Source organism: Anguilla anguilla, chromosome 5 (assembly GCF_013347855.1).
Source record: "Anguilla anguilla isolate fAngAng1 chromosome 5, fAngAng1.pri, whole genome shotgun sequence".
Lineage (NCBI taxonomy): Eukaryota > Metazoa > Chordata > Actinopteri > Anguilliformes > Anguillidae > Anguilla > Anguilla anguilla.
Window position 1 is genome coordinate 14786966 of NC_049205.1, and position 27226 is coordinate 14814191.

Genomic DNA, 27226 nt, shown 5'->3' on the forward strand with positions numbered 1-27226 from the left:
AAGGGGTGGTAGCCGAACACAAGAGGATCGCATGCGGTGCCGTCACAAGGCAGAATCACAACAAAACATCACTACGATACGCGAGAGCGTCGTTGCTTGTCGACAGTGACAATACTGCTAACGTTCCGGCAGGATAACACGCAACGTGTGTGGGAAAGAACTACGAACTAATATAGAAGACGTCGGTTCGTTCTTCCCCTTTACAATTTCAAAAATGAGATTACACACTCTCTGTGCTTCTTAATTTAATTAGAAAACTGACCTACATTCCAGCACTATGCGCCTTTGTCAGGGTTTGTCACCTGAAGAAATGGGTGAATACGAAAAAGTGAGTAATGAGCCAGCTGCTTAATTAAGGATCGGTCTCAAGGAAATTGAGTCACAGTGCACTTAGCCAAATGAGGCTCAAACTGCTTTGTGCTTCTCTTTGTCTGTTACAATCCGCACGTGAAGTCCTCATCGGAGCAAAGCACACCTTTGCACATTAAGCCAGGTGACCTCAATGACCCCTGCATACCTTGGGTGCCTTCATCAGCCTCAGTGTTACAGAACATCTCACAGAGGTGCTGATAGGAGGTGACATCCAGAGCCAGTGTAAAAACACTCCACATCTCTGGCAAAGAAACTCATTACATTGCATTAAACTGTATTACATTACCGGGCCTTGCCAGATGTTTTTGAATCTAAAGTGATTCAAAATCTGGAAAACATCAGTGGAGTGTGTGTTACTATAACACTATAGTAACACCAAAATAGTACCTACATGTATACCAGTGCCTGTGCAAAGCATGTGACCAAACCAATGGTTAGCACTGTAGTGTAATGATAGCATTAAAGTAAATGCTATCATTACACTACAATACTGTTGTTGTTACAGCAGCAGATTCATCTCCCATGGGTCCCCATGCAAAACACTGATGAGATATCATTTCCTGCCGGCTGGCCACACCCGCTCACCTGTGCGATGGAGTAGTCCGACGAGTTGGCAGCCTGGAGGCCCTCGTTGCCCGAGATGCCCACGCCCACGTGAGCGGTCTGGATCATGCCCACGTCGTTGGCGCCGTCGCCGATGGCCAGCGTGATCACGCGCACCTGCTTCTTGACCATCTCCACCACCTCCGACTTCTGCAGCGGGGACACCCTGGGGGTGGGAATGGGGGTGGGAGGGTAATTACACACCGGGTCTCCGTGACAACAGCAGCACGGCTAACCGTACACACTCCCTCCAGCTGCAGCGGGTGGAAGGAACTTTGCGGGGATGCTGTCTGCATGCAATGCCCATTATCTGATCCAAAACGAGCAGGCACAGAGTCCACAGTACAGGAATTAATGAGCACACAGCAGAAACTAACATGCCCACAGGGGTCATGTACTTTCTCCTGCTGAACAGAAAGGAAACTCTGTCCAGACAACAATCAAGTGATGTCTCTCTAACTCCCAGCCAGGTCTCTTGCTAAATGGCAATAGGAAGAAATGGCCACGGTTTAACCTTGTTGACTCTCTTTACCGTCATGACTAACATTTATCTTCATACTGTACATTTGCTTCCCACATGCTAAATTGAATAGGAGTTGAACCGAGTTTAATACTATTTTTCTTTTAACTCTGAATCGGATTGCATACCACTTTTATCATGCTCTAACATTTAAATGCCAGTCATTCGAAATGTCGCCATTCATCTAATTGCGTTTTATTGAGCCGAATGAGAGTCACGCTGTACCCATACAAAAATGGAGGCTCACATGGGTGCTTCATGCATACAACAAGAAACGTCAGCCCGACATGATCTGTAAGACTGGGAGTATCGCAGGGCCTAAGTGACTCAAACAGGTCTCCCCAGCAGACCTGTAAACTCGTATTCCAGAGCACCGCGATATAAACAGGTTCGTTAATGAGAGCTGAATTAATTGGGCTTTCACTTAAATCCGTAACAGCCTCAGAATATGAGTTGGGATAATAGAGTTGATCGGTATGCCTGTGGTTTAACTGGTGACTGGGTGCATTCATGGGTGTACTGTGCTGCTCTACAGTGAGATCATCACCCACTTCAGGGTGTGTGGTGACAAGCTTGTTTCCATGGGATAGGGGGGGGTGGCTGTGTGTAACATTAGACTCAATGTGCTCAGCCGCCCCCAGGGGTGCACCCTTCTCCAGCCCCACCCCCCCCTCCCAACCTACCCCCAGCTATCTCACTGGACCCTAAGCCTGGTATCACACGGCCACTTGAACGTGCGATGTGAAGCGACGAACGTGTCCTTCAAGCAGGACGGCTTTAGCGGGCTTTATCTCCACTGGTCCAGGGTTGAGGCGTGGACAACCGGCACTGTAACGCCCTCCACGTTGACCCGCCAGACCGCGGTGAGGCCCAGGAAGCCAAAGGACCCGCTGCCCCACGAGTGGGAGCTTAACAGGACATGAGGACTCGGCTGCTAATGCCTCCATCTTGTCTCTATGCTGTTGGGCTCAGCTATTGTGTAGCCTAGCATTTTGCAGTGCATAATGCTTTGTTTTTTTTTTTTTGGCAAACCAAGGCTGCACGCAAACAACAGGTCTGGTCTGAACCGGTCTGAAACTGTGGGGATATTGACGCGGACTGCATCGACAGGCCTCCAGTCAGCAGTGACACAGACTCTCCAGCTAAAGCTGACCAGCAATAATGTAACAGAGCTACTGCTCAATTCATATTACCTATAACAGGTTATATAACATCGAGGTTACCTGCAACAGATGACCGCCTTGCAGGACAGGGCCAGGTCCAGGAAGTACTGTCGCACGCCGAAGGTGAGGGCGTACTTGAGCGTCTTTCCGTCGATGATGAGCGCGAAGTCGTTCTCCTTGTGCAGGGCGTCTCCCAGCATGCCGCAGTGTCGGCTGAGGGTCTCCCGGGTGCCCTGCGGGCAGATGATTCGTTACAGCCGTCACATCTTTAATCGTTATCAGATTTTAATTATGACAAATAAAGATCCTGACAGTCAATACGACGGCGGTTCCTCAGTTTCACCGAGCCCTAAAGGATTGGGCCTGAAAAGAAATGAAAAATGAACCTACAGGAAAAAACACACACCAGTAGAAATACATTATTGATCAAGTGGATTCCCATGCCTCATTGCGTAGAGCAATGCCTCGGCCCGCATTGATGGTTCCTTTGACAACAATACATCATCGAAAAGCAATGAAGCAATGAACAAAAACAATCTGATTAATGACACACGGTTCATCTGGTCACAAAGCTCTGTGCTACAATCCCATGTCAGAATCCAAGTTCATTCATCTGGTCTTTGCTGGGCATTTTCCCTCCAGGAACACCAGCTAGATTTTCTCAAATGGAAAGCTGGAATCAGTCCATGCCTTGATTAAACCTGGAAGATTTTAATCACCGTTGACTCGTCGAGGGAAAACGTGTACGCTCACCCTGTAAGTCAGTTCGGGCTGGGCTACGTGATTATCGTATAGAGTCGTGAGGTTTTGGAATGTGCTACACTCCATCATATATATGTTCCCGTCTGTTTTCTGGCAAGAGCTTCGCAAAAGGCATCTGTTTTGTAAAAAAGACTTTTCAAAGATATCCTCGCACGACTATTCTGAGAAAAGCAACCAGAAACGAGTCCGGACTTATGGTGGATTCCAAGGTTTACATTTCTCCTGGAAAGCTTCATCTCGCCGAAGATCAAAGTTGTGACCGTTTTAACCCGCGTGCAAACCATCACCCAGCCCATAACTGACGTTTGCTAAGTAGCCAGAGAAATGGACTTTTATCGTACAATAAATCAATGAATACTGAGGGTTTGTCCATTTCGGCCTTCTATCTACGTTGTACACTGCACCGCTATTTAAATACATCAAGATGTTAACCTTTTGCCACGAAAAAATATCAACCCAGTAGTCTCCTTCCCCCCAAATGCATTTATTTATTTAGGCAATTTTGGCCATTAATGTTGGATGTTCAAAACGGAAGCAAGGGCTGGTTTACAAAAACCTCAATGTATGGTTTTCATTTAGCACATATCAAACTGTAAAATCTCTCTAAATTGACCCTTGGAAAAGAATTTGTTTGGATGGTCCAACCTTGCACGAGGACAAGGCTTATTTATAAAAGCTTTGAACATCCGACCAGAGTGCTTTCCCAGGGTTGTTCCCTCACGGGAGTACACAAAGATAAGGACCAATGCATAATGAGCTATAATATAATAAAACTATAAAAATAAACTAGTCTACAGAGGAGGGGGGAGGTGGGGGGGGGTGTAACAAATGAATGACACAAATTCATCTGGCCCATCACTATAGGACCTCTCCCATCACAGTGTGTGAAAAGGAAACTCCCTGTGTCATCCAATGTTGTCTTTAAATTTGCAGTGCGAACTCCCACATTCCCCCTGATACTAATCTGTCTCAGTTCCAACACAGAGGCCTAGTTCGTAGTTCTGTCAAATATTAAGTTTTCCATTTTATCCCCTTTTTCAATATTTTTGGTTAGTTCCAGTGATGGTTGAACTCTTGATGATATATAAAGTATTTACAGCTCATAAGCCTCTGAAATTTCAGAATCACTAACAGATTTGTTCATCTGCCTTTTCAAAAAAGGTTTTTGGAACATAATGTTTCACTTCAAGACAGGGCACTTGAAAAAGAAAATGTCAAAAGAATGTCATTTTCCATGTTAACCAGAAGTAATGCTATAGCATGCTAATGAGTACAATAAATAAAATAGGGAGTACTGTTCACTTGTAACTAATAAAATAAAGGAGGAGTGTGCATTTTAACCCTATACATCATTCAGAAAACAGAGATTTATTAATTGTAACCTGTAGTGTGTGTCCATGATTGGTGCTCAAGTTCCTCAGGATTATCCCATTCCAGTTTTTAACACATAAACGCTAAAATATTATTTTGACTTTTGCTTTCAAAATGGCTGTTCCTTGACCACAGTGAGAGGCAGCTGGTCAGAGTTTGGGGATTCTTAACAAATATTAACATATTTTAATGCACTGTAATGTCTGGAAAGTAAAAAAAAAGTGCTTCAACATTTGTGTTTTGTTAAATACCAGAGCAGCAGAATCCTGAGGAGCACAAGAACCGGTGAAGGTATGGATGAACTGCAAGCTAACAGACCTGCAAATTTAACCTTTAAAGCGACACTCAGGTCAAAACTGCCTGAGGCTGCATGTTTTCTGGCAGAAAGGTTGTACCCTACTGTACAAGCATTACCATGTGAGAAGGTTAAATACTGCATTGGTCCGACCAGGCTCATTGGGCCTATTACTCCGAAACGAGGACACACGTGTTTGAATCCATCAGCACAAGAGAACATGAACGAACCAGCTGGTTGGCTCCAGATAGAATTAGAAGGAAACCTTGAAAAAAAAAAAACTGAAAACCAAAACACTTCTTTGGTTTTTGTTTTACTTTTATGCACAGCACAATCTTTTATGCAGTCAGTTGGTACATTTTAAATAAATTTATGGAAGTCAAAATGAATTTTATTCAGTGAGAAATGGATCATTTTCTTGAGAAAAAACAAATACAGAATTGGAAGGAGCAGGGAGAGCAGATGAACAAAGTAAATGAAAAGGAAAGGAAAATGTGCACAGAGATTGAGCAAGAAAAGAAAACGCACACAGAGAGACTGTGCGCCCGTATCCAAGGACAATGCTTCTGGGAATAATGAACAATACAGAGAAGCCACCTTAGCTTGGCATGTAGCTGATGCTACTGCAGCATGCCACAAATCGTCCTTATAACTACAGCAATAGTAACTTTCATACAGTTAAAATAGTAAAATACAATTCTCAGGCTTAAGATGGGTATGCTTTTCTGTTCCTAAGAAGAGGTGTTCATGAACATTTATCTAGATATTTAGAAGATGTCATCATAACCATAGCCTCTCACCACTCAGAATACAAATTGGATATTAGACTAATTGCAAACAATAAGGAATCAATCTAAAATGCAACTTAGCAGGAAAAAGAAGACCTTAAGAATGACAAACTTCATCCATTCCAGTTCTCATCAGAATGCTTTCTAGACCCTTAAGTCTTGCTGTCTAGACTCCTCGTTATTGTTTTTCTGATCACTTGATTGCTTATTATTCCTTATTAATTCTGCAGCTAGGCTAATGACTTCATGACAACCGCTTGGGATGCAATACATCTGTTTTTACTGCATGTTGCTGCCTGATCGTGTCTCTAAGCACATTAAGGTTGAGCTGAATGCACAGACGTTAGCTGTCCGAGTCATTCCTACGTGTCCAATTCTGGAAAAGACATTAAACACCTGACTAGCGCGGTGGGCTCTGGCCGCCCAACGCATCAGAAAGCCCCGGAGGGAAAGGGCAGCGATGATGTCACGCCTCGAATAACGGAAAAGCCGTCCCCTCGGAACGAATGAAAGAAAACAAGCTTTGTTTACGCGAGCGTGGTGACGGGCGGCTCTGAGGTGGGAGAGCTTTTCCGCCTCATTAGCAGGGTCCCGTCTCTCGGCCTGGGGGCCTGCAGTGGGCCCGATGGGGGGGGGGGGGGGGGGGAGGGGTCCTTTTCTGGAGAGGCAGCCCCCCACCCATCTATCACCGCAGACCTCTGGCATGCGCCTCTAAAAGGCTCCTGGGGATTCGGGGCCCCCGGGCGGGACCCATAGGAGGCCAACGCCGGGGTGAGCACCCACAACCTGGGGGAACGTGTCCGTGCTAAAATCCAGCGACACAGCACCCAAAACCCAAATATGTGAGACCCTGGGGCTATGCGGTTCACAGAGAGAAGAGCAAGACAGAAAGAGGCCCCTGTTCATCTGAATGGGTTTTAACTATTTACTTTCAATACGGTGACTTCTAATTTATATTTTTTTATTATTTTTGTGTTTACATTTCTTTCCACTGTTATATTTTCTACATGCTTTGGCAGTATGTATTATTAAGTGTGTCATGTTAATAAATACATTTAAATTGGATTTATTTGAACTAATCGCATAAGAGAACGTGAGAAGGAAAAAGAACAGAGCATTTCTACAGGAGAGTGCTGGTCAGGGGAATCAGCAGCAAGGCTAAATGCTTGTGTGTGTGTGTGTGTGTGTGTGTGCGTCTGTGCGTGGGAGATGCTAATCCCACTGTTTAGACAGTGGTGGTGTGTGTACGCATGTTCATTGGGGCAGGCCTAATGTGTGGAGGGAACTGCTGACTTTGGACTTCTTCCAGCACAGGTCCATGAGCGCTTGCAAACAGACATTTACACAATCTTTGGTCTGTCCAATGTGGGGCCTTTGGCCCTATGATCCAAACGAATGTGTTGTGTTGATAAAAACTGCAAAGACAATTTCTGACACATATATCATGTCAGAAACACAATAAAATTGGAAATAAACAATAAAATTTGATAGGAATTTTTTTCTTTAAATGGCAGGCTATTTGGTTCATTACGTTGGTTGAATTCCTGCTTTTGGCATATGGCATCAAAGATTGAGTATTTTCTGAGTTATCGGTTATATTTTCTATTTAGGCAGACCCTATTTAGGATTTAGAAACACCCTGCATGTCCTCACCTCAGCATCAGTGACGGAGGAAAGTGAACTATGTGGTTAGCGGATTACAGTCCGACTGTTGACTGTACGCGCACAGGACTTATGGGACTTTAATTAGGGACCTTTACGATTAATCAGGCTTTCACTGGGAACTGTCACAGTCGGGAGGAGGAAACCCTGCAGCCGTTTGTAATGGGGGGGCGGGGCTAAACCCCACAGTTCCCAGCGCCTCTTACACGAGGATATTAGCGCTAATTCCGCGCGGCTCCTCTCCGGGTCTCTTTGTTATGGCTGAGCCGGCTCAGGCCGGGCCCTCGTTTGATTTACGGACGGGGAAGGAGGCGTCCCGTTAGCAAACACGCTTCTGCTTCCGTCGACGCGCGGGGCTCCTCGGGCGCGCCCGGTGAGAGCCGCGCAGACGCCCCGGCCCGTTAGGCGGGAACCCCGGGGGCTTCCGGGAGTTTCTGCGAAGGGGGGATATCAACCCGATGAGTAATCGCGCCTCTGCTCTGCTTCGGCTCGACAGACCACCCACCGTCGCGTGTGTAACGCGCGCTGCAATGCACGCACACGCACGCACTCATTCAGGGATGCTGACAAACACACGGCTCGTTCCGTGCCTAAATTACAGGCCCGAGAAGGAGCTGATGTGATACATGGGCCGTGATGTAATGTGATGATGCTGACAAAACTGTGTGCCCATTCCTGTTCTCACATTGTATGTCCACACACATCCACAAATGCACACACACACACACATGCACATGTGTGCACACACGCACACACATATGCGTATGCACACACGCGCAGACACGCAGCACACACACACACACACACCACACACATGCACACACACACCACACATGTGCACTCGCACACACACAGCACACACACACTCCACACACGTGCGCACACACAGCACACACACACACCACACACGTAGACACAAGCACTACAATTTCCCTCCCCCCCAACTATCTCATAAATGCTTTTCATTGCTCGGACACTATAGCTGGCCATGGATCATTGGTCATGATCTCCAATTATCCACTTCAAATCTCTCTTCTGTGATCCTCAAAATGGCCACTGGTGGGCCCTTGTCTTTTCATTAAACATGTCCGACTTTTTCAGAGAGAAGTTACTGTGGTGCATCCAGGGAGTGCTCAGGTTAATGTGTGGAGCGTTCACCAAGCTTGAGAAGCACTGTCTACTTACAGAGCGCTAAAACTCTCTCTCTGCTTCATTTTCAAACATTCAATCGAATTCAATACAATTCCATTGTCAGTGGAACTTTGAAACAGTAAAATGCTAAATGATCTGTGGTAAATTTATTTTGAGAGAACAGCTCCAGCAGCCCTGGAGCGGTTTTCAAACTTACATTGGAACTGACTGAAGCTGTAAAAATGTCATTAATTTCAAACTCTGAAATGTCATCAGGTAGTTTTAATGGCCACAAATTGATTGCCACCGGGGAAGATTAAATGTAGCGTTCTGCAACATGACTGACATGGTGGATTGGAAGTCTCAGAGAAAAATCTTGGCAGTGCCTCTCGAATAAGGCCTTGGTCCTGCAGTGTTGTCTGGCCACATGCCGTGACTGCACCTCGGCCTGTTCTCGCTGTGCACACGGCGGCCCACAGATTGACGGGGCGGATTGCCACGCCCCCCCTCTGAGAGCTGTAGGTCAGCCCCCCCGTCAGGCTGACACGCTTGGCACGGCGGGGGGGTTCCTGCACCGGCATCGGATACTGCTTCCTCTGTACAGGTGGGCTGTCCCGCCTCCAACCGCGCTGTCTGAACTCACCACAGCCTGTACTCACTGTCAATCAAACTACCGGCAATAAGACATACAGTATTACAACCAGGGAAGGAGGGAGGGCTGAGGGAGAGAGAGAGAGAGAGAGAGGACACATAGCACCGAGAGAGGTTGAATGAGGGGAAAGCAAAGACAAAAGAGAAACAAGAGAAACAGAAGGAGTGAGGTCAGAAGAGACAGAAAGATGGAGAAATAGAATAGGGATCAAAAACACAGGAGAGACAGCTGAGGGGCCGAGCAGCGAGCAGACGGAACAAACAGACTGAAGATCACAGCGAAGAGGGACATGAAGACAGCTGGAACTAGAGGAGGCCTGAAGGGAATCGGAGAGGCGCAGAACAGAGACTGATCCAAGAGATGCACGAAAAGTGAGAGAAAGAAAACAGAGAGAGTGCACGAGGAGACAAAGGAAAGCAAGAGGAGGGAGGGAAAGCATAGAGCGCTCTGGGAGGAGGGAAACAGCTCAGGTTTCCCTTCTCTCTTCGTGAGGAGGCTCCAATAAATCATAATACTAATCAGTCCAGTCCACAAAAAAGAGACTGCTTAAAAGGCTGCGTTCATTTCAATTTCAAAAGAAGGAAGAACTAAAAAATGCAGACAGTGCATATCCCAGTATGATATTCAAACCGCATCTTATCCTTAAGGATCTCAACCCTGCCCTGAACAGCATGGACCTTGGCTAACGTGCGATATGCTAGCGCTTGGCTAACATTCAATATGCTAGTGCAGACATGTAGACGCGACATCATGGATTACCAGTGTAACAGAATATGAACAATCAATTTCCTTTGCCCAAAACATTAAGACATGGAGATTTTCAGTTATTTAGCAGGTACTGTAGAGCCATCTACTGTATTAAAATGGGACATAGGTATCCCTTTGGGATTTCATTGAGTTAAACGTCCTCCTAATGCAAATACTTCTTGAATGAACATGTAGCTTTATGCTAGTATTGACAAACACACATTAGATTTGGCCAGGTTAGTTTAGGTTGCCATAAACCATTTGTGTTCTTTTAGTTTGCACTCCACCTGTGATTGGCTGGGATGGACAGTTTCGGAAAAGGAAAAGGAGAGAATTATGGGTGGAGATGGGAAGGGGAAGTAGGTAGGCGGTCGGTACTCACGTCCAGTGTGCCTTCATTAATCACCACCAGGCCCATGTTACGGGTGAGCAGTTTGCAGGAGTGTCCTGAGGGGGGAAGACACACATGTCAACTGTGAACCTGAAAAAACATGACAAGCCACAAATTTATTTTATTTTATTTTAGTTCACCCAAATACGACCTCATAAGGCAATCTCCCCGAGGCCATTTCCAGCCTATAGAATATGAGATTAACGCACGGGGCTCGATTAATCTTCTGCGCGTACAAATCATACCCTTGTCCGAAAAACGAGTTTGCGAGGGCTGTCGTGTTTTTCCTGCGACATTCCAATACTGCTGTGGAGCGCAGATGACTTGCAGTCTTCAGATGACTAGCGGTGAACGCACTATTGCCAGCTTCCAGAGTGCTTTCACCACAAGGTCCCCAGGAGCTAGTGTCAATGTGGCTGAATCTTTGGCAGGCCTGCAGCAATTAATTTACTCCAATAACAACATATAAAAATGCGTGTGACAAATGACTCTCATAAAAGAGACTTTCCGGTCTTTTCTCCTGGTGCGTAATTGAGCTGGGAATGCAGTTGAATAAAAAAATACGGAAGGAATTTAATCCTTTGGACGTCATTTAACAACTACAAAGAGTATCAGTGGACCAACATGGAATGTGTGTTATGTTCTTTCTTTTACCAACTTAATTGCTTAATTGTTCCTTTGGGCTGTTCCTATTGGTTATTCAATGACAGATTCAAATATTATTAACATATTAATTCAATTTTATACGCTGAAAAAATATTTTACTGGATGAACCTAAACAATTTACTTCAGTTTGTTACACCTATATGTTTTAGGTTTTCTCAATTGAAAATATTAGGTTTATTCAAATGAAAAAAATAAAGCCTAAAAAATATAGGCGTAACAAATTGAAATTGAGGCCTGTCCAATAAACTATTTTTTCAGTGCAGTTTTCAATCAATGCCTTATGAGTAACACCCATTGTTGCTATTATTACAATAATTTGTCATTATAATTATAATTTTTATATTTATTAATTTATTACTTTTTTCCCCAGTGCTATTTTCTGTGGTTAGCAATTATGTATAGCACAACTGAATGATGGCAAAACAGATTTCAGTTGAAAGATAGTTTTACTAAGGATAAGAGAGCAGGTCAACCTTCACATAACACGACCTCACTCCTATGCTGTTAACTAAGTGTGAGAGCCTGTGTGAGATGACAGGGGGTTTCTTTGGCTTGTCTGACTGCATCTCGCCTCCAGATTGTAAATCTCTCTCCTTAACACCCTGCGGGTCGCAACCCTGGGCACGACGGATTGTTTTCTTAAGTGATAATGGGCTAATTTACAAATATTTACCGACGAAGCGTCCCCTCTCCCCACCCCCCCCACCCCCCCCCCCCGGGCGTGACTGATGGCCATACGTCAGCCCCCTGGGCGACTCGCGACTCCGAGCGCTGAGTAATGTGTTTATCTTACGGGCTCCGCGCACCGTGACCGAGCCCGGCCCGATTCGCCCGGGGAAAAATGATACTTTCTTTATTTTCTCCTCTCTCGGGCGGAACTAAACTCTAGTGGCTCCCGGGTGAGCAGGGGGAATGCCGGGGTGTGACACGTGGGATTAAATGGACCTTCCAGAGGGTATGGGGGGTTGGTCGCTGAAGATGCTCAGAGTTTGAAGGGTGGGGGGGGGGGGGGTATTTTGAGGGAATGAGGAGAGCCCGGCTTGTTCCAGAGGCGGTGGGCGATTGGGCCCGTGTTTAATTTGGCAGAGCGGGCTGCGTTTGCCTTTTTGCTAGCTTCGTCCAAGAGGGAAGCCAAGACCAACACAGGGCCCTGTTAGCAGGCCTGCACCGTAGGAACACAGACCAGCACCAGTGTGCTTTCATTAAAAATATGGGCATGGTGCCGTTCCTTCCCAGCACAGTCCACTCCGCACAGAACCCCCTCCACCAAAAACCCTGAGAGAGGCCGTGACCACACCAAGGTCAAATAAGGTGTTACTATAATTTCTGTGATGTTGTAATAAAGTCTCCACAGCAACACTGAGGGTGCGATATACTTAACCTAAGCATTATCTATCACCCCTGTCCAAGTCTGCCTCTCTCTTTCAATCTCTCAATCAGAACCTGTCTTTTTCAGGTAAAAAGACCAAAAGTGCAACAGATGGCTTTCCTGGCAAAACAAATTGCGGACATGAAGGTTTTATATAAGTGTATAGGCCTTCACACACTGACGTTTTATGTGGAAGGAGTTTTTTACTAGGGTAAATACTTTTACGACATGGCACACTGCAGTGGACTTAGAGCTGTTTTTCATGGCTGGATTTTAATTGGCTCCAGAAATTCAGAGGTGCGGGGGGCGAGGATGGGGGTGGGGGGTGGTGGGAATTGTGAATATCAATCGGTGCAGAGGGGTGCCGAGCTGCCCTTGGAAACGGGTCAAAACTGAATAAATATTCGGCCTTTCTACACAGATATAAAACTACCTCTCCACCACCTGCGTCACTTCTCCTGCGCCTTATTACTGGACAAAGGGCCGATTCAGGGCGGCGGTAGGTGGCCGTGGACCTCATTCTTTAAACATCCACTGTTCATGTCTGCGCTTAATAGGATTTATTTTCGACGCGTTAGCGCTGAGGCTAACGTCGTCACATCTGAGGGCGGGAAACCATGTCCTCTTTGTGAAGGCCCTGAATCTGTGTAATACACGTCTTGTGTGAACATATAAGCGCTGACAGCTTTGCTAACAGTTTCCCCATACTGTACGTTCACAGACGGACCTTTCTTAGCTTATAAGACATCCTTGTGTGTGTGTGTGTGTGTCACAGAGGTACTGTTGCTACAGCCTTTGAATCAAGGCCCTTGCCAACTGCATGGAACAACAAAATCAGGCTAAAGACCAAGGCACATAACTAAGGGAACTAATTATACTCCTGTTTTGGCTCAAAAAGCTGACATAATCTTCTGTAGGAGATGCTTCAGTGCTCAGTATCATAACGTAGATATATTTCACCTGTGTGCGAGTCTCTCCGTGTTTATTTGAGCAAGGCATCCTGGGATGTGCCTTACCGATGTTGATGGCGGTCTCCTGTTTGTCCCCGGTCAGGATCCAGATCTTGATGTCGGCCTTCATAAGCATCTCGATGGTCTCAGGGACTTTGTCCTGGAGCCTGTCCTCGATGGCTGTGGCTCCCAGCAGCTGCAGGTTCTAAAGGGACAGAAAGAGTCGAGAGATATTCTATTTAACACCTATCACTGATCATGAGAAAGGGGTAAAGAAATGGAAAAGAGAACACTTTTTTCACTGCACAGAAAGGCAACGGCATCTCTGTCATTTCGCCTCTAGTTTTCTCCCATCAGAACCTTTGAAAAATACAGTAGTTTCACATTTAACACGGTCGACTGACTCAAGAATTCAGCGAGGGCTTTATGTGTGTGTGTGTTTGTTGTTGTATGTGTGTGTGTGTTTCTGCGTGTGACCACACATGCAAGTTTGTGTGGGCAGGGTGTCAGAAAACAGATAAATGCTCCCACCAAGTGGTGAACGGCAGATCTGCACTCCTTCCAGTGAAGGAGGGTGTTTTTTGGGGGTAGACTGAACTGATTTATCTGGGCATGGTGCTTGGGCTGGCAGCCTGTAAGTGATTTATGAGCCCAGTCACCTGTTTCCCTCCACCGGGGCCCCTGGTCAGCTGGCCCCACTATCACTGCGGTTTGCTAGCGTTAGCGGTACGGCCCACATTAAACCAGGCCAGAGTAGCCGGGCTGGACATTAAACCAGGCCAGGGAAACCGGGCTGGAGATTAGCATTGGGAGTGGGTGCAGACGTTGAACTCTGTGACCCAGCACAGCCAGGGACAGGCGCAAAGTAGCACACACTGCCCTTGTTGTGTGCTGAGTAAACATGTGGATTAGTGTGTAAATAAATCATCGAAGAGCCTGTTTGCTTAGCTGATGGACATCTCACAGGGATCCAAATTAAATTTCTACATTTGGTTTCCCTTTTTGTTGTGGGTTTCTCTTTTTGTTGATTTTTTATCAGTTCCACAGCAGGGTCTCACTATCAGCCCAAGCCCCGGAACTTTAAAGCAATGGTTCGCCCAAAGACAAATCAATATAAATGCTTAAAATGTTTAGGTTTTCAGGCCAATGTACTATGAATCCAAAGAAGAGTTTTCTGTGAATTTACTGTCTTAATGACTATCCACGGACAGCCAACGTCAATACTCTTTAATAAAACCTCTTAATTTACTTGAGGTAGCCTGGGATTAGATTTTGTGATTGTGTGAAGAGCGGTTGGCATTTTGGGACGGATCAGTGACCCCCGACCTTCTCGATGAGCTCGTAGCTCTCCTCCAGCTTCAGTGCGCGGTTGTTGAGCGCGGTGGACGCGCGCTGGTACACGTCCAGCCACTCCTGGTACGTGGCCTGCGAGATGTCGGCCACCGCGTAGCACAGCGTGCGCAGCCCTGCCGAACAGGAGAGAAAGACCAAGAGTGACCTGTGACCTCTGACCTCCCAGGTGACACGTTCACTGAGAGTATCAGCCTGCTCCCGAATAGCTGAACTTAGCCGGCCTTACAGAGTAGGTTACAGCAATGCTGGTTTTTGTAATACTATCCTAAATTAAACCCACATCTCCCATACATGCTGCTAATTAAAAGACACCTAGGCTATGAAGGGAAAGAACCCCATGTAATCGGTTTTGTTTGTCCAGTCAAACAATTATGAACTATAGCGTTTATGGATTTGGAGTGTGGTTGGCAGGATAAATTTCTCTAGGGTTTATTTTCATTAAAAAAATGCAACTGAATTTCTTTCGGTTAGGGAAAAATAAAATCAAAACTGGAAATCAGTTTGGACTTGCATATTGTCATCCTTCCTCTTGGTGGCAGCAGAACAGCGCAGAGCAGTAGGCTCGGCAAGCTAGGTAACCATAGCAAAAGAAAAGCAGCTGGGAGGGGTGTATCTGTTGCTTTCTGATGAGAATCATCGGCTGGCAGTGACACGGTGTCGCCGCGGCTACGGCGGGGTTAGCTCGTCCCTGATATGACGGCGCTGGCGAAACGAATGAGCTCGCGGACTGAGTGCGCCCGTGAGGAGTCGGGAGAGAGAGAGACGCCCGGCGCTCCAGCTCACCCTCCGTCGCAAACTGCTCCAGGTGCTTCAGCGTGATGTCCTTGTACTTGGAGCTGTCGGCCAGCCGGTCGTAAATGACTGTGTCCTGCGGGGAGGTCAGAGGTCACAGTCACCGGTCACGGTCGCCGCAGACTGACACAGAGAAGATCGGGCCCCTCCAGCTGCGGCTATTTAGCATCAGTGAAGTCTGATGTTTAGACGATTATGAGCCACTACGCCTCACACACTGAATACAGAATGCTGCACGTTAGCTTCACAAGATAACGAGAAGAAGACTGAATACAAATCAGTCTAGTCTAGATCAGTACAATCTGGTGCTTCCACAAACTCAACAGCATAGCTTCTTTCTCATGAGGATAGCGACACCTGTTGCAACAGACAGTAATTAGCACCTTGGAGATTAGAATAAAACTATAAAACTCCTGCTAGGACTGACCAAAGATAGTGTAGGCATAGGGGTCCGCCCCAGGCGCTGTTTAACTTCAATTTCCAACAGAGGAACTACAGCTATTTAAATAGAAATGGGGACCCTTTACACAGACTAGTACAAATGCAGAATACATGTTTCCTGTGTAGACGTCCATGAGGACCCCTCTGGCTTTAGCCATCTAACAATCTGCCTGAAATGAGAAGGTGGACTCACAGCTCCTTTGCAATACAGCCGGATCCGCCCCGAAGGAGTGCGCATGATAACCGACATCCTCTTCCGGTTGCTATGGGAAACAAAAGAAGGGGCAGATCACGTAAATAAGTAACATACTGCAATGACAAGCCAAATATCAGTACGTACTGTAATTATGATAATCACACAGTAAGCAAGGAATTGCACGTGAAATACACACATGGCGAGCAAGAACACTTACTAACACCCTCCATTCATTCAAGCCAGCACAACAGGACTGCGAGAGGTGGCTCAAATTGAGCAGCAGAAAATTGGCTTTCAGAACTATTACTTTGGCAAAGTCCAAAAAAACTAAATTTTACTGATTACAAATAAATCTAACAAGTACTTTTTCACCAAACCTGACATGAAATGGGTGGGGCTATTACTTTCTCACAGATAACCAGGCCCAGAGAACTGAGAACATCAGTTAAACTCATTTCCACACAGTCTGTTTTCCTCACTGGTTTCTTACTGGTTACCAGTTACAACAATGACATTGGGCTACAGGATACAACAAACAGACAGGACGGACAGAGAGAACGGCGGGCGAAGGAAACGCGGCGGCTACCTGGTGAACTCCAGCACGTTCAGCAGCTCGTATTTCTCCTCCTCGCCCAGCTGAAGGAAGGAGAAGGAAAGCAGAAATGCCGTAAAGAGTAATGACCCGACAGAGCTTTTCAATTAGTACAGAGGCGCTCAGTAAAGCTCCCTTCCTGCGGGAGAGCCGTGAAAGAGAGCCATTACAACACCCTTCCAGATTTTGGGTGGGGGGGAACGTTTTAATTAAGGGTGTTATGGAAGAGATGCATGATCTTGGCGTGTCTAAATGCCCGCCAATCCTGCACGTCCCTCAGGGGTGCGCGTTAAAATGTGTTCACCTCAGACGACCCCTCACACACATTGGTCACAGCCAAGGAACATGGCTTGCAGATTATACCGGTGTGAAACACAGCCATATCCAACAGATCTCAAAGACTTTCTTAAGGGTTTTAATAAAAAGCTTGTGGATAATTTGAACTCGGTTCCAAATAAATGTTTTAGTATTATATTAAAAAGGCTTTTTTTTTTACATTGCATTTCAATTAGTTTCAGAACAGCAGGAACAGAAGGTGCTCTTTGACTCTCATGCTTTAGCAAAAACTTCATTTAATAACTTGGAAACTGTGTATCTGGAATGCTGTGAAATGAAATGAATCTTCACACGCATGCACACACGCACGCATGCATGATTGCACCACGAGGTGGCAGTGTAGTAACTAAAGTCACTCTTCAATCACATTTTTTTCCTGAATAATGACTTCGCTAACATTCACAACTGTGAAGGTTAGCTCTACATTAAATCTCATCCCTTGAACTTTTTATAGTGTCAACACCTATGGGTGTGGATTATTACGAATTGGCTGCCATCACAACTGCATCCCATTCGTTTCGGTAGCGCAGAAGCTGGGATTTTATGGGACAAATAGCATTATTTATAGCGTATTTATGCCTTCAGGCCTGAGGCATTACCTTGGTTTTTAATCTCAGAATAGGCAATTATGATCCTCCAGGACCGAAGATATGCCTCAGTCCCTATCCTGATTAAAACCTGAAGCACCAGGTCGGTTGAGGTCGCCCCATTCAAAATCTTCAATTAAGCCGTTAAGAAGAAAACAGCATGAGGGCAATGTGTCCCAAGGGGTGCCGTTTCCTGACTGCTTTTAATGGATGCAATAGTCTCGAGCTGAGCCGTTATCTCCGAAACAGCCAGTTTAGTGATTTCTAATGGGGCCTGCAGTGATTTCCGTTACATTGACAAAGCGCCGTCTTAAAGCAGATCCCCCGCGGTCCCCAAAGGTGTGACCTCGGTAATATTTCACCTACGTCGCGCTCCCTGGCGATTCTCCCGCAGATACTGTTCATAAATCATAATGCCGTCGTGGGATGCTTGATTACTACAGCAAAGATTTCACCGTCATAAATAATGCGTACAAGATTAGATTTAATTGGCATTTTGTGGCATTAATTAAGAGTCCATAAAGATCTCATGGTGTAAAATTTAACTGTGCCATTTGCAGAGGGGAAATTACATATTGCACAGTGCTTACATTACAATGAAGGCAACACAGCACATCAGTGTATAAGGGATGTTGAATACCGTACATGGTGCATCCCTAAACATGCATCCATGATTGTACAGTAAGCAAACTCTAAGTAACGACCTTTAAAATGTAAAGGACTCATTGCAGAGACAAAATAGGCAGAGGTTGGGATTCAATCAATATTTACTTAACACTGACTAGAAATTAAATGCAAGAATGACTGAAGAAAAATGAAAAGAAAAAAGATTGTGATACCTGTGTTTATTTTTAAGGCAAAGTTAGGACACATTCTGATGGAATACAGACCAGTCAGTGTTATCTTTGAACATGAGCCATCAATTTATTAGAAACACTCGGGTATTTCAAAATGAAAACCAAGAATTCGTTTGATTAAGCAATTCAACTTTGTTCTGAGTGGCCGTGCCAGGTTAGTCCAACCCATCCATCTGAGGCATTGGAACCATGTTACTGTGGGCTAGAGGACATCACTGAGGCATTATGGGATTTTATGGCCTTTATACAGACCAGCAAAGGACGCAGGCCGTGGCACTCCACCTCTTAACCCAGCTAACAGTTTCCATTGGTCGAGCTCATCTGTGACGGGCAAACCGATTCTATACCATTTGCTTCAATGGATTTTCCAATCCTGCCTTTTCTTTTACAAGGCAATCTAAGCTACTTTCCCTTTCCAGAGCATTCGTTGGTTTTAATGACCAAACTGTGGAGGAAGCTGGTGCGTATACGCTGCGCTTTTCCTATTAGACCATTCACAGCCACCTCACTGATGAGGCGTCCCAAACCTCCAGCATACGCCTCACCAACAGGGTGCAAATCACGCCACGAGGACCGTCTCGACCGCTCCGAAATTGCAGCCGAGAGCAGCGACGGGTCTCACTGGCCCACAGGCTCCCGAAATGCGTTCTGAGAATCAGGGCGGCCGAGCGTTGTTCATTAAAATGAGAACATTAATCTGACCCGTCTCTATATCACCGGCATCATCAGGTCAGCCAATTACCAGGAACAAAGAGGCAAGCTAAATAATCAAGGCAGCCTTTTGTCACTTAATTAAATCGAGCGTGCAGCAGGTCAGAGCTTGGAGGGGCTATGCGCCCGTTTCCTAACTCAAGCATTGCTTTCCGCTTTCCATATTCCTTATTTTCCTCTGCAAGAGGGCTGCAATTTCGCATGCAAACACCGTGCTCTCTTTTGAAACCCGGTTTTCGTTTTGCAACGCAAAGCTTGAAATGTTGAAATCGAGTGCAATCAAGTTACGCCCGAACGATCCTGGTGTTCCAGACGCTGACCCCTGATTTCAGAACACAGGCAGTGATACGCCTGGGACCGCAGGAGCCCCAGGTGGAGTGGCCACGCGATCGGGGGATGACGAAACGCACTCCGACCCACAATGCACTCACGGATTTGATGATGACAGAGTCCGGGGTCCTCCCCGAGAACACGAAGCCCAGGTTCTGCGCCGCTCTCACCAACGCCCCCTCGTCTGGCGGAAAACAGGAAGGGGAATGATGGGTAAACTCAGCCCAATGCTAACGTGAAGCCATATTTGGTCACTGCTCCTGATTTGTCAACCACTTCTTTGATAAAAGAGGTTTTTGTCAGTGCTAATGTTGAAGTCAAGATAGTGGTACTGCTACCAAGCTATAACGTTAAATCTGCTTTGTCATTTACTCATATATTCATATAATATGGGTCCATATTATCCAAATAATAAGTCCTGCTTTGCTTTACAACCTTATGCAGTCCAAAACTTAAGACCAACCAGAGAAAAAAAAAAACAATGGTGTAAAACACAGTCACTGTAATTCAAATGAACCTCAGAAAGCTTACTAATTAAAACGTAATGACCTTCCCTAAGCACACTTCATCAACTCTCTACTCCCAGTCAAACTCATCAACAGGGAATTAATTGCTGTTAATTATAAGTTGTGGAGGCTCCACACACACACCCAGGTGAGACTGAGAGCAGGGAATACATAGGGAAATTCAGAGTGTGAGTTTGATCAAATCGAATAATAACTTTCCCTTTTATTTCTCATTAAGATGACGTGTCGGAAAAAGTTGCTTTTTACTAGGGAGGGGTCTTTTTAACATCTATAGGTGCAGGAGAATTAGGCCATCTCCACTGCGGTTACACGCAGAACTTTTAATAGACAAAAGGCTTTGTCTGTCCCAGCATGTAGCTTAAGGGAAAAGCTGAGATAAAACTCGGACTTTTTAAGAAGCGAAGCACAGGCTGTGGATGAGGACGGGCAGTCCCAGAGGAACTTTGGTTGAACGACAAAGTCACTCTGCTTCCACTTCAAACAGTGCAGTCTCACAGGGCAAAGTTAATTCACAGCAGGCATGCAACAGGAGCTTTAATGTGTCCGTTACTCATTTGCCTAGCAACTGTCAAACAGTAGCCGAGCAATAAAGTTCAAACCATAACCTAGGAGTCCCGGAAGAATGAGGGAATGAAACAAAACTATTGTTTTAATGTGCGCTGTAATTCTATATTGCACTGCGATTCTTTTTAATCATCTTTTTAATCAGGTTGCTCTTTGAGATCATTGAGAGAACTATGTGCAGTATGTGGTTGTGCTCTCACACTTTTAATGCTTTTTTTAATGTATTATTGAACATTTATGTTTTATACTTCCATGTCATTTCATAACCAGGCTGCGAAGAACTGCTCATTAGAGACAATAACCATTTCCTGAATTAAAATTCATTCCAAAATTCATCACATCTGAAACAAAACGCTGATCATTCTTAATTGCTTGTAAGTTTCATGGCAAATGAAGACTTTATATGACTTTTGCACTCATTACCAGGAAGTGCCAGGGGGAATGACAGCAATTTCCTTGAATATGACTGCAACAAGGGAAGTTAATAATTGGTTTGTGGGGTTTGCTTTGCATATCCAGTCGTCTTTATTTTGTACGAGTAGCGCTCGTGCAGAAACAAGCTCGTGGGAGGGCCAGAGTGGACGGCGAGGCGAGGCGGACCTGGAGACGCCGCCTGATAGATGATCTTGTCGTCGGTCCTCTCCGGGACGGCGGTGTGACACACGGCCATCATGGTCATGAACTCCAGGATCACGGGCGCAGTGGGCTGGGGACAGAAACACCCAAGAGTCATCCACCGGACAGAAAAGCACATTAGCTCTCTGAGGTGTAATATCACAAATATGTGATTAGAATGTCCTTAACTGAACACTGTGATGTCGAGGTACCAACCACTACTGGTAACGGAAAGCAATGGAGTTGTAGAACACTGACTAAGATTTTTGATAAACATTTTTTTTTTTTAAACCTACTCTTCAAAGGGTTAATAAGCACTGCATTAACACTCATAAGGCTTTACACCTGCTGGTGAATACAGGTGAAGCACTTTGGTGTGAACAGATAATTAGGTGAATTGTGGCGAAACTAGCAGCCAGCCAAGCAGGACATCACTGGCTCTCCCATCATCCCCAAAAACTGTTAGCATGTATAAAATTGAAATAACAACATTGGTTATGGAGACAATGCATTTCAGAAACAAAGTGCTCATTTCACAAAACGGTAACAGCTAAATTATCAAATACTCCGGATCCCCCTTTTTTGTATCAAATCGCTTTTGCAAAAACGGATCCCCAACGAAATCGGATCGAGCGTGATGAAATTGCTTTTCTGGACCTCGAATGGACTCAAGCACAGCACGCTTGCTGAGGACAGGAGTGAGTAATTTTATTGGCAGAGAGATGTAGGCAGTAATAAGGTGTCCAATCTCCTATTGATTGGCACTGGAGAAAATCACATATTAAAACATCAAGCCTGTCTGGAAGAAGACACCCCTCTGATAAGAGTTTGCAGCATCAGGAATAGAAAAACTGCGGGTAAATGCTAGGGCACATTGGTATCAGAATCTAGTGCAGGGAGCACTGAGAATGCACTGGAGGAGTGAGGAGTACAATAACAGTATGGCCGCTTCGATATATGAAATACAGGGAGAAGAGAGAGAAAATCAGTTGCTTTAAAACAACACACATTCACAGCTTGCAGCCGTCTTATTGGTTGTCGTGTGCTTTCGTTACTCCCTCGGGTAGGTTCCCAAGTGCGACGGGACACAGCACTTGTACCTTACTTGCCCAGGCATGCAAGTCTGTCTTTGTGGATATCGTTTTGTCTGAAATTATAACGGATCCGTGGGCGACGGACGACGGTCATCAAAGACGCACGGGCAGTGTGGGACGGCGACAGTGGTTTTGAACACCATGCCGTATTCTTGACCGCCACTCCCAACCCCCCCTAGTGTCCCCGCCCCCATACAGCACATTTCCGCATTCTGGCCACAGAGCATTACCTCTGATGGTTTTCGCTAATACAACAGGCCCTACAACAAATTCCATGAATAACTCCACTGCAGCAGTAAAATCGCATGTTTAAGGAGGAGGTGAAATCGGGGTACAAGTGGAGGCCTGAGGCCCAATTTCACCAGCTTGTCAGGCACCGTTTTAGGGCTCCCTACGGAGCGTGAATGGTGGCCCTGTGGAGGAGTCCTAAAACAAGCCCAAGAAGAAGAATTTCTCTAAGCTTCTCTTTGCAAGAAAAGCAAAATCCTCTCAAAAAAAGAAAAGAACAGACCGGGTAGCATAAAATCTGTCGATGTTTTATCATTTTCAGCCAGACGGGTGATTATTTCTGTCTGTGAAAAGAACGAGAAATGATTTCTCAGACATACACATCTTCTTCCTGGTGAATTTTTTGGCGGATGAGGATATGGAATTATTTAAATTTTCATTTTATTTATTTGACCTTTATTTAACCAGGGTAGTCACACTGAGATTGACTTTTGCAAATGAGACCTGGAGCCTACATGTCCTTGGACTGTTATCTTATTTGCAAGAACATGTGGCAGAATTCCAAGCCATTAACATTGTTGTAGCGGCGCTGCACGCCAGGACCTGCATCCATCAGAGCCCCGCGTTCGTGAAACTGCGCCCGCCTCCCGCAGCTGGTCAAACCGGAGCCGTCGTTCGGTAAGTGGAAGCGAGAGGCCAAACGAAATCAACAGTTTCCCCAGAAGGTCACGCACGCGCAGTCGGGCCAGGTGGCGGGGAGGACTCGCGCAGCGGACGAGAATGCTAATTAGGGAAAGGCTGGCCGGCCGCCCAAGGCGAGGCAGGGCCAAGGCGGTCGGCGGTCCAAGTCCGGGCCAAGAGAGCGCCATTAAAATTCAGCCTTCTAGAATGTTCCCTTTAAAAAAAAAAAAAGGCCAGCTAATGGTACGCCCAAAATCGTAGCAGAGAATCCCCCACAGTGTTTTGTGTGACGGAGAGCTGTTTGACCCTTGCAGTCTGAGACTTTGGGATGTAAACAGACCCGGATGAAAACACATTGGGGAACAGCATCCCCACCTTCCTTGGGTCTGAACAGAAGGTGCCGACATTCGTAGTCAGGCGCAGAAGTGCTCAGCATTCCGGCACTTTCTCTGACCCTGCCCAGTTTGGATGCTACATCAGGGCTGTTTATTATTTTCAACCCATTTAAGCAAGCCATGTGCTAACGATCAACATGGCTCACACACATAGCCTCCGGCAATGTTAGTGCTAATGACCCAAACTAGCCTTTGAGAGGCAGAGGCTAGTGGGATGCTGCTAGGGTTTTGAACAATTATGAATTTTTAATGTGAAAATAATGGAGCCTTATTTGTAACACAGGATCCGGCCACAAGGCCACATGCCAGACTTGCTCTCTCATTTACTGAGGCATAACACGGTGTGAAGCAGAGCATCTCCTTCACCAAAAACGCAATTAGCATTAAACTAACCTGTTGACCTGAACACCATTTATATAAGCAAAACATTGCTGGATTAGAGGAACCTCAAACAAAGCAGAACCTCCAACAACCTTTTTGAGGAACACTGGTTTAAAGAGAAATTAGACCTCACGTCTATGTATCGTGCCTGTTGGAAAGTACAGCCACATATTGAAGGTGTTGAAAAGGAAGTTAACAGTCAAGGTATGCTCTGACAGCCCAAGCCACAAGCAAGACACCATGCCATTAAAAATGTCACCCTTTGACAGGCAGCGCTAGCGACGACTGGCTTATCAATGTGGCCTGTTACCACCTCCACAGGGCCAGGGCGATGCCAATCTCTGCAGCAGCTTTTAGGTTCAAAGTAATGAGTTCCAGGAAGGTCAGACACGTCAGCCTTAAATTATTCTGGTTCCAGAACAAGTGAAAACTCCAGGCAGAGAGAAGCAAATCTGCGCTTTTTTTTACCCAGGATTCAATCTGTGTGGGCTAGACACCTGGCTGGTTTAATGTTCTATATTAGGACCAGAACAGCCCAAATTAAACCTGTGCTTTAGCAGTCACAGACTGTCAAAAGCAGTGCAAATACTGAGTGCATCTATAGAGTAAAAGAAATAAATGTGCTGTGCTAATGACATTTTTGCATTCCTGATGTTTATAATGCAGTATCTCTCTTATGGTCTTGTGACGGCCGCTCAGCCTTGTTGCTGCTCTCTTATTCTTTTTTTATTTCCAGGTGCGGGGTCTGGTTTATCATGAGATGACGCAGTGCACCTGTGAAAGCTACCTGTGGTACCTCGATTCTTTCCTTTGTTAGGGACTTTATCCGTTTGTAATAATCTGCACTGGGGTACGTCATCACTGGTGCCCTTGGAATGCATGACTACAGTTGAACAAATTAGCATCGACTAAAATCCATCAATGTGCCCCCTGGTACTAAAGGGGGCGGGGCATATGCTAATGAATATGACACAGGCACTGTGGGTAAGCATGCTTCTATTGACGGGCTGCATGTTTTTCAAACCCGCCAGGGCATGTGTGGAGAGTGCAGCACATCACCCCGTGTCATCACTGATTTAACAGTCCGCAGGCCTCTGCAGACCTGCTATATTATTCACTTATTTCTGTGCCCCTCCTCCTCCTCCTCCTCCACCGCCATTCTCTGCTCCGGCACATTAGCGACGCTTAAGACGCCATCCAGCGGTACTTACATGATTGCTCTGGAGATTCTCCAGTAAGCTGGGATCATTAAAGCCCCCTTCTTCAGCTGATTGCGCAGTGTGCCTGAGAGAGAGAGAGAGAGAGAGAGAGAGAGATACAGAAAGAGAGAGGGAGAGAGAGAGAGAGAGATACAGAGAGAGAGAGAGAGAGATACAGAAAGAGAGAGAGAGAGAGAGAGAGAGAGAGAGAGAGATTTCACGCATTCATTCAACTGAGCACAGACCAGAAAAAAACATATGGGGAAAGCCCCCACAGACTGGGGCAGACCACATCTGCTTGATTGCGAGGGCGATTATGCAGACCCATGATTGATGAGGAAGAAGAAATCGCTGCCGGTTTCACGTGTTTTCTAATACCACGTGCGTTCAGGGTTAAACGAGCGAGGCGCAAAGGCTTTAAATAGAGGTGCAGGTTATGCAACGTCAGACAACTCTCACAGACAGCGCGGATGAGCTGTTAACACCACATTGTAAAGAAACAGAATGGTGAAGATTACACTCACAGATGGATACAGATGCACACTTTCTACATGCATACATTTTAAACTGAGATTTTCTACATTTTTAACTTCAGACCCAGCTAGCTAACCATTAATAATTAGAACAGACACTGAATATGTTTTTCACTGAATAATGTGTTTTCTAGGCTCTTTGGGTTACGTTGTAGCAAAATATTAAGCATAATTAATTAATTAATATTAAGTTAATATTAAGTTTGTCATGCTGTATTTATTTCCTTTAACAGTTTCATGTGTTCAGTTATTAATTCACTGATGTTCACGATGAAATGTTCATAGCAGCCCTGTGAAAACCACCTTTTTTTTAAAGGTAGCAGATTTAACACATGGTTCTGAACTGTTGTTTAACCTTCTATTTGTTTGCAAAACCCCCTCTCATCTCCAAGGAGCCTTACTGAGGCCCGCGGCCATTTTTCTAGGAAGCCTGCCAAGATGCCGAAACGCAACAATCTGCAGGAACATCACACCCGAAGACCATGCTCTGAAAACAGGCTGCCGTGGCTACTACAGTCTCTGCCAGTGGGCTGAACATTTCACTCGCACACTGCAAGAGCTTTCATTTGGGCTCCAGCCAATCAGATGAAAGGGGTTCAACTTGCTGACTCAAGGGCCCATCCCTTGGCACTTTTATGTCTTCACGATGCACAGATTGGAAGAACGGTAACTGTTGGGACCGTCACATGACCGCTCTTCCTGAGGGCAGAGGTGGCTCTTTGTGACATCACTCCATCAATCACGACAGAATGTCCTGCCACAGGGAATTTAATTAAACTTTAAGAAGCCAGTGTTACTGAAAAGGTAACGCCGAACCTGCCTGAAGGAAGCCCCTCCGAGGAAGCCTTCTGATTGGCTGGAGCCCAAATGAAAGCTCTTGCAGTGTGCGAGTGAAATGTTCAGCCCACTGGCAGTGACTGTAGTAGCCACGGCAGCCTGGTGGCAGGGTCCGCCTCACAGAGCCTGCAGTAGCAGTGCGGGGATGTCTCATTGTGCGTAGGGCTCGTAGCTCGTGTGCTACAGCAGCCTCCAGAGCCCTGTTGCAGACACTGAGTGCCTCGGCAGTGATGGATGAGCGCAGGTCTGGGGACTGAAAGCCTCTGTCGGCCAGCAGCGCTCTGCCAGCCCCTCCTCCTCCTCCCTCCCCACCCCCCCGTTCCGCAGTGCTTACACCAGCCACTCGCTCTCTGTTCTCCGGCATCAGTGTCATGCAGCCGTGACATCTGCAGTCTTCGGGGGGCTTAGAGGGTCTTTGCTATTGAGCCCCGAGATCACGACTCTCCTGCTCCTCCCCGGACCGCCATCGCCCGCTGGAACCCCCCCCTCGACCCCCCCGTGTCTTCCCGTCCCCGTGGCTCTGGTGTCATGCATT

At 46.0% G+C, this 27226-nt stretch overlaps 1 protein-coding gene across 4 annotated transcripts in view; it reads right to left on the minus strand.

Moving 5' to 3' along the window:
- Window positions 1–27226, minus strand: part of LOC118226748 (phospholipid-transporting ATPase IA) — a 124560-nt gene that overhangs the window by 30210 nt on the left and 67124 nt on the right. For all 4 annotated transcript variants that reach the window (XM_035416588.1, XM_035416585.1, XM_035416589.1 and 1 more), the window contains 11 exons: window positions 25334–25406; window positions 21329–21434; window positions 19739–19821; window positions 16811–16860; window positions 16222–16291; window positions 15579–15663; window positions 14769–14908; window positions 13509–13647; window positions 10449–10513; window positions 2719–2891; window positions 958–1141 (listed from right to left, as the gene is read on the minus strand). In XM_035416588.1, coding sequence (XP_035272479.1) covers window positions 958–1141; window positions 2719–2891; window positions 10449–10513; window positions 13509–13647; window positions 14769–14908; window positions 15579–15663; window positions 16222–16291; window positions 16811–16860; window positions 19739–19821; window positions 21329–21434; window positions 25334–25406 — 1168 coding nt within the window. The remainder of the gene's footprint in view (window positions 1–957; window positions 1142–2718; window positions 2892–10448; window positions 10514–13508; window positions 13648–14768; window positions 14909–15578; window positions 15664–16221; window positions 16292–16810; window positions 16861–19738; window positions 19822–21328; window positions 21435–25333; window positions 25407–27226) is intronic.